The 12062-nt window shown below is 27.2% G+C and overlaps 1 protein-coding gene across 1 annotated transcript; it reads left to right on the forward strand.

Annotated features, from left to right (window-relative positions):
* Positions 1 to 571: 571 nt before the first annotated feature.
* Positions 572 to 6599, forward strand: LOC125823799 (cytochrome P450 CYP72A219-like). The gene is made up of 5 exons (XM_049503178.1): positions 572 to 919; positions 1974 to 2191; positions 4216 to 4457; positions 5186 to 5567; positions 6137 to 6599. The coding sequence occupies exons 1-5, from the start codon at positions 634 to 636 to the stop codon at positions 6557 to 6559; spliced, it is 1551 nt and encodes a 516-aa protein (XP_049359135.1). The 5' UTR covers positions 572 to 633; the 3' UTR covers positions 6560 to 6599.
* Positions 6600 to 12062: the final 5463 nt, after the last annotated feature.

The following is a 12062-nucleotide window of genomic DNA, read 5'->3' on the forward strand; positions in this document are numbered from 1 at the left end:
TGATTTTTAATTTTCTTGGCCACCAAGGCCTTACAAATTTGCTTGGTCGTTAAGTCTTAATTTTAAAATTCACTTTCTTCTCATCAGCTATCGTAGTTTAATGAAAAGGAGTCAGAATTTCAAATTTATAAATTTAAAATTTATCATCCAATTTATAGCTCATTTGAATTACTAATTTACAATTAAACATTTCCTTGTATTTAATAAAATTTTAATCAAATATAAAAATTATTAAATTTATCCGGACTCATACCTAATATTATAGTTCTGCTTATGATAGTATATACTCCCAATGTCTCAATATATGTGACACTTTTCGTTTTTTGAGAATCAAACAGTTTAAGTTTGACCGAGAATTTGAACATGAATTTTTAAAAAAAAAATTGAAATGAAATTTATATATTTGTAAACTATGTAAAAAGTACTATAAGTCACAATAATTTATAATTCAAAATGTTTAAAAGATCTATAAAAAACTTACTGTCAAAGATAAACTTGTCTGAATCGAAATTTGAAAAGTATCACATAAAATAAGACAGAGAAAGTATATACTATCTATATAAGTACTAATATTATTAGATATAAACACCACATAGAATTGTGTGCTAGTGAGTGTAAGATAAGGCCTTCAATATGGAGATACCATACAATTTTAAACTAGCAATATTTTCATTTGCAATTATCTTTGTATTAAGATGGGCATGGAGAATCTTGAATTATGTGTGGTTGAAACCAAAATATTTGGAGAAACAACTAAGACAACAAGGTTTCAAAGGGAATTCTTATAAGTTATTGTTTGGGGATATGAAAGAGATGAGCAAGATGGGTGAAGAAGCTTTGTCCAAGCCTGTTAATTTCTCCCATGACATGATTTGGCCAAGAGTCAACCCATTCATACACAAAATCATCACAAACTATAGTATGATTTCACAATTCTAATTCTTCTTTTTTTCTTTAAAGTAACTAGCTCTGCTTAGTATACACCTGGTGCAAATAAGTTTTTTTCTTATTCAGTATATAGAAAAGTTAAATTATGAGTTTAGTTTATATATACGGTTAGTATTAAAAAATTTTAAGCCATCAAATCACTTTATAACCTGTCTTAGTTTTAAGATTATAAACTTTACATTTTAGAAATGCTTACTATTAAAAAAAAAATCATAACTTGATGGTATAACATTATTTATATTTTAATGACATAGATGACTTTAAACTATCGAATTATCTGATATTAATATCATTAAATACTTTTTATCTGTAATCAAATTTGAACTCTTGATATTGGTGTCGCATATCCACATCCTGTGTTGTGTTTTTATCCACTAGATCAAAATCATTTACTTTGTAGGAACAAACTTACTCAATTATTTAATTTAAAATTATTATAAAAAATTATAATCAAATTTTGAACCTGCCTAAGCTAAGCATGGTGGTGGATTTAGGTATCTCATAAAAATGTGAAAATAATTGGAAAAATTGCATAACTAGACACACTTCACTATCTATATACTATTATTATCTATATATTTGAAATATTACGTACTTTACTACTAATTAAGAGTCTCTTACATATATTTAAAAAAAATACACTTACATACATGAATTTTTGCTACCAAATACAAACAAAAATAGAAAGAGATGTGAGCGAGCTTCGTATGTATCTCAGATACATGTATCTGGTGTGATCCCGGATACATGAAGAGTGGAGAGTGAGATGGGAGAAAGGCGAGCGAGATTTGTTATGTATCCATATATATGCGAATCCACATGGATACAATGTATCTAGAACAAAATTACACCTAATTTTGACTCCATGTATTTGAGATACATGTATCTGGACTTATTTGAAGACACCGGAATCTAATAAGATGTACATAACATGAAAATTTAAATTGTATCTAAGTAATTAGCTTCTAAACTAACACGGTATGATTTATGTATGTTCCCAAAATAATTTCACTTTGAATTTGTAGGTAAGAATAGTTTTGTGTGGTTTGGGCCAAGACCAGCAGTGGTCATCATGGATCCTGAAGTTATAAAGGAGGTGATGATGAAGAATTATGTATTTCAGAAGCCAAGTGGCAATCCACTCACTAAATTATTAGCAACTGGAGTTGCAGACTATGAGGCTGATAAATGGGCTGTACATAGAAGGCTTCTCAATCCTGCTTTTCACCTTGACAAGTTAAAGGTTTTACTACTATTCCCTCCGTTTTAAAAAGAATGATCCAGTTTAACTTAACACGAAATTTTAAAAAATATAGAAAATTTTTTAATCTTGTGGTCTTAAATTAAAGTTATGTCAAATGTACAAAATTGCCTTTTAATCTTGTGATTTTAAACATGTCACGTAGAAAACTGAAATTAAAATGTTACCAAAAAAAGAAAAAGGTCATTCTTTTTTAAATAGACTAAAAAAGAAAGGGGATCATTCTTTTTAAAAAGACAGAATATTAAACTTACTTTTTTTTTTAATTTTATAAAATTGCCATTTCCAAGGTTTGTCACCTGATGTCAGGGGTCTAGCTAGACCCACGTCTTTCCTATTCATTCAGGCAAAATACAAAGAGGGGGGAAAAGACATGACCTCAAGACTATTAAACTTGCTCAAATTCTATTTATTTTTTTAATAATATTCACTTTGTTTTAATTTACTTGACATTGTCTAACTTGACATATAATTTTAAAAAAAGATTTTTAAAGTTTGTAATTTAAAACAATTATTGATCATTTGTGTGACTATAAATCATGGAAAAATTATACAAAATATCCATTGAGAAAAAAATATTTGCACTATTTATACAAAATACTCTCTGTAAAAAAATATATTTGCACTATTATACAAAATGCAAAATACAATATCGATATATTACATGTACACAATATAACTATTTGTACATCATACATACATGTCTATACGCTATTTATATAATATCAATACACGTTTATACAATACTGATACATTACATATACACTACATAACTACTTATAAAATATTGATACATTACATATTCACTACATAACTATTTGTATATCATATAAACTTGTATTTAACACCATTTATACAATGTTGATAATATGAAAAGATTTTGAATTTTTTTTTTTTTTTTTTTAAAAAAAAACGCAGCAAAAAAAAAAACAAAAAAAAAATATATAAAAAAAATAATTAATGCTGAAAAAAAATAAAGAAGCAAAAATGGACTAATGACCTTGGGCCGAGCTTTGTAACCCCGGGACCCTTTTGACCTATTTTTTCTATAAAGAGAAAATGGACTACTTTTTTTGTAATCTTTTTAATTCTTTATATAACTTAAATTTCTCCATAAATCATTTCATTTAGGGTAAAGAGAAATCCTTGTTAAGTTGTTTATAATTATAAAAATATGACATTCTTTTTAGGATAGAATAAAAAAAATTGTCACATAAATTTAGACAAGATAGTACTATTTATTACTCCGTCATCTGTTTTAATTTGTTTGTTATTGTTTGACTAACACAAAGACAAAGGCAAAATACTGTAAGCTATAGAACATAATAATTTTGACTCAAATTATATGTATATATATATATATATATTTAGGGCTCAATTATTAGCATTTGAAGTTGTTTTTAAATTTCGAACCCATAACATTTAAATATTGAATTCACTTCTAACTCAACATGAAATTTTAGAGAAAAAAAATAAAGATTTTTAGTTACTGAAATCTTAAACATGTCATAACATTTATATGACTATAAACTTTTGAAATTTATGGCGTTAAATCTGCCATAATATTTGTGAGTCCACAAAAAAATTCAATAAAAGACATAAAAATGTGTTTTTTTTTTTTGTTGAGACTGACTAATTAAAAAAGAATATCAAAGAAAATGGGAGAATATTGAATTTCACCCTATAGACACTAATATTGTAAAAATAAAATAATCTACACTATCAATATGTATATACTTTAACATGTTGTAGCATATTATGCATGTTTGCCTTATTTGTAAGGTTACTAATCCAGTTTTAATCATGAACAATAATTTTTTAGACAATTTGATAGTGTAAAAATTTTCATATGGTCAACTTATAAAAGTTACATTCTTACTATTTAGAGTTTAGAGGTTTCTCACACACACTATCAAGTCGTTAAAATACTGATGACGTATACAAACTTAAACTCTATTATTATGTGTGGCAAACTTAAGTTTGGATTTTTATTATAAAATATGCAGCATATGCTACCTGCATTTAAATTGACTGCAAGTGAGATGTTGAGGAAATGGGAGAAAATAGTGTCTAGAGAAGGATCAGAGATAGATGTGTTGTCATATCTTCAAACTTTGACAAGTGATGCAATTTCAAGAACTGCTTTTGGTAGTAGCTATGAAGAAGGAATAAAGATTTTTGAACTTCAAAAAGAACAAATTCGACTAATTTTACAAGTGTCACGCACAGTATATATTCCAGGATGGAGGTAACATTATTTATTTCTTTATGTATTTTATACTCCATCCGTCCCATTTTATGTGAGGTAGTTTGATTTAGCATGAAATTTAAGAAAGAAATGAAGACTTTTAAAACTTGTAGTCTAAAATGAATGATATAAATTTGTGTGGCTATAAATCATTTCATTAAGGCTAAAATAGATATTTTAAAGTTAAATTGTTATTTAATATAAAAATATGTCATTCTTTTTTAAACTGACTAAAAAAGAAAGTAAGTCATATAAATTGGGACAGATGATTAATAAATATGCATGTTAGATAATCTTCTATAGTCTTTTGATTTTCCAAAGTGATTTATGAATCTTGAAAGTAATTTGAGATTCATTCTCAACATCATAATTAACAAATATATACATGAACTTATTTATTAACTTTATTTGATGATGTTTTAAGTTTAAAGTTTTGGTCTCTATTAATAGGGTATGTTTGTTTGGAAAATCTTTAATAACTTTTAATTGAAAATATTTCAAGTCTAAAGATACATGATCAAAAGGTGAAACATAAATTCAAGAACAGAAGAGTTATTGAATAATACATTGTGTAAATGCGATCATAACAATCCCAATGCATTAGAATTTATTATAACTCTGAAATTAAGTGTGCTTGGGTCAAAGTAGAATTAGAATATATAATAGCTCTCCCGAAAAGTCCTTGTTGCATCCCAACTTTGTACTAACTAAATTTCATGGAATTTTAGGTTTTTGCCAACTAAAAGGAACAAAAGAATGAAGCAAATCTTCAATGAAGTAAGAACACTGATATTAGAAATTATCAATAAAAGAATGAGGATGATTGAAGCTGGAGAATCACATGATGATTTATTGGGTATATTATTGTCATCCAATTTAAAAGAAATTCAACAACATGGGAATACGAAATTTGGTATGAGCATTGATGAGGTGATTGAAGAGTGTAAATTGTTCTATTTTGCTGGACAAGAGACTACTTCAACTTTACTTGTATGGACAATGATTTTACTAAGCCAACATCCTAATTGGCAAGATAGAGCTAGAGAAGAAGTTTTACAAGTGTTTGGGAGTAATGAAGTTGACTATGACAAATTGAATCAACTAAAAGTAGTAAGTATTGCCTACATGCTCAACTATTTTGAACTTTTTGTTATGCTAGTGTTTAGATTAGTTTGCACATATTTTACTGGAATTTTTTTATCTCCTGCTGATATCTGAACTCTGATCTCTCATAATTTTCACTTACTTCACTGATCGATGATTAAACCATACCTTTGGGTTAATTTTATAAATCGTCTATCAACTTTCATTTTATTTCACTAAAGTAAGTAAAGTACTCTTTGTAACGAAAGAGTAGCTCAACTTTACTCAAGTACCACAAAAGTCACTAAACTAATTTTTATAACAAAAATATCACTCAACTTCGCCTAAGTATCATAGAAAGCTAATAGAAAACAAAGAAGAGATGTTGTCATAGTATTTTTCCTATGATACTTCAGATTGAGTGACTTTTTTGTTATAAAAAATTCATTAATCACTTTCCGTAATACTTAAGAAAAGTGAGTGACTTATTTATTACAACAAATATACTTGGTGCAATAAAATAAAAATTGAGTGATTGTTCGTGAAACATACCTTTAATGCTTCAATTAATCAAATTCTGAATTTATTCTTTATAGGTGACTATGATCTTAAACGAGGTCTTAAGATTATATCCAGCAGGATACATGATGACTAGAATGGTACAAACAAAAACAAACTTAGGAAATTTGTGTTTACCAGGTGGTGTGCAACTTTTGTTACCAACAATATTGTTGCAACATGACACTGAAATATGGGGAGATGATGCAATGGAATTCAATCCAGAGAGGTTTAGTGATGGAATATTGAAGGCAACAAAAGGACAACTTGTGTTCTTTCCATTTGGTTGGGGTCCTAGAATATGCATTGGGCAAAATTTTGCTATGTTAGAGGCAAAAATGGCAATGGCTATGATACTTAAACACTATGCATTTGAACTCTCTTCATCTTATTCTCATGCTCCTCATCCATTAATGCTTCAACCTCAATATGGTGCTCCTTTAATTTTGCACAAGTTATAGACATGGTTATCATGTTTTATCTTTTGAGTTATGTTATATTTAGATAAATAAATGTTGTTTTTTCAATTATGGTAATTCATGTAACTAGGAGTTTAAGGATTGGCATAGTAGGTATTTATAACTGAGCTATATTATTTTGTAAGAGTGGAGTACTTTTTAATATATAAACATATCGGTGTACTAATGTTAATGATTTTCTTCTCCATTAATTTTGCGCCCTAGAATTGATTATCCTTTGAATTGGATTATTTTTAATAAAAGAAGAGAAAAGGGTCAAAATTATCTCTCAATTTTCGTTTAATAACAAGCTTGAACCTTCATCTATCCGGTCATCCACCCATACCCCTCAATTGGTTGAAAAATCCCAAATCAACCTCCAAATATTAGTCCTCGCCTCCCTCCATTACAATTAGGGGAGGATCTAGGGGGTGGAAGAGGGTTCACTCGAACCTTCTTGATAAAAGATTACACTGTACATATATATTAAATTTTTTGTCTTTATGTATATACTAGATAATGTTGTCCGTGCTATGCACTGGCCCAATAATATAAATGGTATGTTTTGGGGCTAATAACCGAGTTTTTGAAGCGATTGTTTGTGTGGATAAAGGAATAAGTTTTTTTATCACAAACTTGTACTTTCTTTGACGCTATTTAAGGCATAATAAGGCTACCCACATACAACATTTTTGAAATATTTTATGTTGTCAATTATCATGATTTATAGTATTTTTACGATAGATTCACTTCAAGAATCAGTGGGAGTTTTTATATTTTTTTCAAAACATATTTTATATTGTCAATTATCATGATTTATAGTATTTTTACGCAATTTTTAAATATAAAAAATAAATAAAAAATAAGACAAATAAATTAAAATGGACCCAATATATGTTATTTTTGTTGTCTCAATTTATGTGACACAAATGAAATTTGGAGAGTCATCCAAATTTTCATATTTTTTTTTAAAAATGTTTTAAGTTATTAATTATTGTGATTTATAATATTTTTATGTAACTTTCAAATAACGTACATTACTGGTCACTTTGTCCTAATTTATGTGATATGGATAAAATTATAAAATTAACCCTTTTAAAATGTCTTTCAAATATTTTAAGTTGTTAATTATTATTATTCATAATACTTTTTTGGTAATTTTTAAAATGATATGTGCTATTTTTTTTGTCCCAATATATGTGAGCCTGATAGAATTCTGAGAGTCAACGTATTTTATTATATAGCTTTTAAATATTTTAAATTGGTAATTATTGTAATTTTTAATGCTTTTTAAGTCATTTGTAAATGATATTTGTTGCTTCCTTGATTGGGACTTTCCATTTGTGACACATATATATAGATATTTGGTGCCCGTGCCAGCACGGGCCCAATAAATATTTTTTTTGGTTTTAATTTATGTGATATAAATGGAATTTGAAGATCAGTCGATTTTTTATATGTTTTCTTAAAAATATATTTGAAGTTGTTAAATTGTTGTGATTTATAGTATTTTTGCGTTAGTTTTGAATAATATAGGTTACTCATGTTTCAATTCACGTGAATAATTATAAATATTTTCAGTTGTTAATTTATTGTGAATTGTATAAATTTTGACGTTATTTTCAAATAGTCCATGTTACTTATTCTATTCCAATTAGTCAACCAAATTTCTTATATGATTTAAAAATATTTTTAATTGCTAATTATTGTGATTTATAGCATCTTTTATGTAACTTTTAATAATATATAATTTGTTCAAATTCATATGACAATGATAAGATTTCAAGAGTCAACGCAATAAAAATTTAATTTTTTTAAAAAGTTGTACCTCTAATATATTTTGTAGCTAAAATATACTCTGTCCGTCCACTTGTATTTGTCATGTTGCATTTTTTGAAAGTCCATTTGACTAATTTTCAAAGTTAAATCAGATTGTATTAATTTGATATTTTTAAAAAAATATTAAATATGCAAAATCTATACAAAAAGTACTATAAATTGTAATTTTTTGCCTATGAATATGATGAAAAAAACACAGTGTAAAATATTACTTAAAATTCTTATAGTTTGACTCTAAAAAGGAAATCATAACAATTAAAAGTGCATAGAGAGAGTAATAAATAGGTAATTAAATTTCAAGAAGTTTAAAATAAAAGGTTGAAAAAAAGAATTAGATAGACAACATATATTGAAAATTGAAAACATATAAATAATAAATGGGCTCAAATGAGGTCAAACTTTTTGGCTAATAAAGTAGTAGGTAATTAATGGTGTTAAATTGTCCAATAATATAACTTTTAAAGGTACAACCATAAAAGAAGAATGTACAACACTATCAAACACATATCATCCAACACTTGTCATGTGCTAAGTAGTAGTTATTCCCACTTATTATATACTAGTTCTACCTTCCCACTGGCAAGGGCTGTATCAGTAATCAGAACTACAAGATGCACCAGGTCTAACGAACCCGCCGTTAGCTACGGAATTCATCAAGGTCTACTCCCATTTATACTTTTCTTATAATCTGTAAAAGCATTTCAAAATCAAATAGAACATTTATATCTTATCAAATCAGAACATTTCAAAGTTTAACAATCACCTGTCAAAATATTATTTCTCAAATAAGTGTAAAACCTTTTCAATATCAATAATCATATCTTGTAAGAATGAGATCATCTCAAATAATCTTTTCAGTATCATGTCCAGTAAAAGACTTGTCCCACATGCAAGTTCAAAACAGTCTGTAACACATTTACTTTATAAACCATGTAAAAATCATGAAATTTGTGAAATACAAATTGTGGTAAGATTACTACTCACAGTACTTGTGTTGAGTTACCAAGCTTGCCACTCGATTACTCCGTACGAATTTCTTTGGTCAATCTATAATCACATTCATAACAATTTCGTGTTAACTCCTTCATTTAGGTAATTCATACTAAATTTTAAAAAACCCAGCCCTAGAGGTTTCATGGCTGATTCGAAATCTGCCCAATCACTTAATTAGTGCTTTAATCACACACATTAGTCTCTTCTTAGTCAATTCTCGCTGTAAAAAGATCAACCTAACCTTACTGCCCAATTACTCTTATTGCATATAAGCCCAATACCAAAGTTTACAGTTCAAATCATTGACTATATTCACTTGGTTCATAAGAATGAAATAAATTTCCTCTTTTTCTTCTAAACCCATGTTTCTCAACTTCCCAATTCCCAATCTTATAGTCATAGAAGATACAAATTCAACCTTTAGACTAAGTTAAGAAACTTACCTTCTTCTCGTTCTTCTTCTTCTTCCACCTCTCTTTAGTTTGAGAACTAAGACTTTCAATTTAAATTTATTTTTCTCCTTCGTTCGTTCGCTCACTCTAGAACAATAAGAGTCCCTTTTTTTTCTTTTGATCGCTGAAGTTGTAGCGTTGCTGCTGCTTCTGTTAGGGCTTTCAGCCCTTTTTTTAAAAAAAAAATTGATCCCCTTTTTTTTAAAATGAGAGGTAAATGACAAATATGCCCTTATTTTAATATAGGGTATTACACAAACATAACCAACAACATGTCTACTCTTCAATTGAATATCAACCTTTTTTCTTCTTCTTCTACATTATTCTTAGCAAGTAATGCAAGTCACAGTGACCCAAGAATTGTTCTTTTCAAGATTACTTGCTCCGCCACCCAGATAATTTTAACAATGTCATTTATCATGTGATGTAATCTTCTAAAAAATAAATAAAATCGATCTTGCAAATTGGTATTTTCTAAATCAGTAAATCTTCAAGTTCAGATGTAATGGTGAAGGAGTTGGAGGAAGGTGAAAAGAATGGGTGTACATACGTTGTGGTTCTATATTTATGAATTGAAGAGGGAAATAACTTATTTTTGGGCATTGACATGGAGAAGAAATTTCAAGCTTCATAGCTAGATCTAGTTGACTTTGCAATTCTATATTTATGAGTGAGGAAAATAACTTTGAACCTTGAATCTAATAGCGAAATTTTTTAGAGAAGACTAGAAATTCAAAATGTTCAAGATTTGAAATGGAAGTTACCATTGAAGTTTTGAAATGAAAGACAATGGTTCCCAAGCTTCAAGCTTTTTAAATGGCAGAAGAAAGGAAGAAGATGGAAGATTTGTGGGAGAAAAAAAGCTTAGAAATGCAAACATGTACTTTCTTTGACGCTATTTAAGGCATAATAAGACTACCCACATATAACATTTTTGAAATATTTTATGTTGTCAATTATCATGATTTATAGTATTTTTACGATAGATTCACTTCAAGAATCAGTGGAATTTTTTGTATTTTTTTCAAAATATATTTTATATTGTCAATTATCATGATTTATAGTATTTTTACGCAATTTTTAAATATAAAAAATAAGACAAATAAATTAAAATGGACCCAATATATGTTATTTTTGTTGTCTCAATTTATATGACAAATGAAATTTGGAGAGTCATCCAAATTTTCATATTTTTTAAAAGAATGTTTTAAATTATTAATTATTGTGATTTATAATATTTTTATGTAACTTTCAAATAACGTACATTACTAGTCACTTTGTCCTAATTTATGTGATATGGATAAAATTACAAAATTAACCCTTTTAAAATGTCTTTCAGATATTTTAAGTTGTTAATTATTATTATTTATAATACTTTTTTGGTAATTTTAAAATGATATGTGTTATTTTTTCTGTCCCAATATATGTGAGCCTGATAGAATTCTGAGAGTCAACGTATTTTATTATATAGCTTTTAAATATTTTAAATTGGTAATTATTGTAATTTTTAATGCTTTTTAAGTCATTTGTAAATGATATCTGTTGCTTCCTTGATTGGGACTTTCCATTTGTGACACATATATATAGATATTTGGTGCCCGTGCCAGCACGGGCCCAATAAATTATTTTTTTTTTGTTTTAATTTATGTGATATAAATGGAATTTGAAGATCAATCGATTTTTTATATGTTTTCTTAAAAATATATTTGAAGTTATTAAATTGTTGTGATTTATAGTATTTTTGCGTTAGTTTTGAATAATATAGGTTACTCATGTTTCAATTCACGTGAATAATCATAAATATTTTCAGTTGTTAATTTATTGTGAATTGTAGAAATTTTGACGTTATTTTCAAATAGTACATGTTACTTATTCTATTCCAATTAGTCAACCAAATTTCTTATATGATTTTAAAATATTTTTAATTGCTAATTATTGTGATTTATAGCATCTTTTATGTAACTTTTAATAATATATAATTTGTTCAAATTCATATGACAATGATAAGATTTCAAGAGTCAACACAATAAAATTTTAAATTTTTTAAAAAGTTGTACCTATAATATATTTTGTAGCTAAAATATACTCTGTCCGTCCACTTGTATTTGTCATGTTGCGTTTTGAAAGTCCATTTGACTAATTTTCAAAGTTAAATCAGATTGTATTAATTCGATATTTAAAAAAAATATATTTAAATATGCAAAATCTATACAAAAAGTACT

This window comes from Solanum verrucosum, unplaced genomic scaffold (assembly GCF_900185275.1).
Source record: "Solanum verrucosum unplaced genomic scaffold, falcon-dt-bn FXZP01000237.1, whole genome shotgun sequence".
NCBI lineage: Eukaryota > Viridiplantae > Streptophyta > Magnoliopsida > Solanales > Solanaceae > Solanum > Solanum verrucosum.

What these genes read in the sequence shown, in the direction of transcription:
- LOC125823799 (XM_049503178.1), top strand. Translation starts at nt 634, where the DNA reads ATGGAGATACCATACAATTTTAAACTAGCAATATTTTCATTTGCAATT. An exon ending in GTATATATTCCAGGATGGAG is followed by an intron (nt 4,458 to 5,185) that starts GTAACATTATTT and finishes ATGGAATTTTAG; the next exon opens with GTTTTTGCCAACTAAAAGGA. An exon ending in AATTGAATCAACTAAAAGTA is followed by an intron (nt 5,568 to 6,136) that starts GTAAGTATTGCC and finishes TATTCTTTATAG; the next exon opens with GTGACTATGATCTTAAACGA.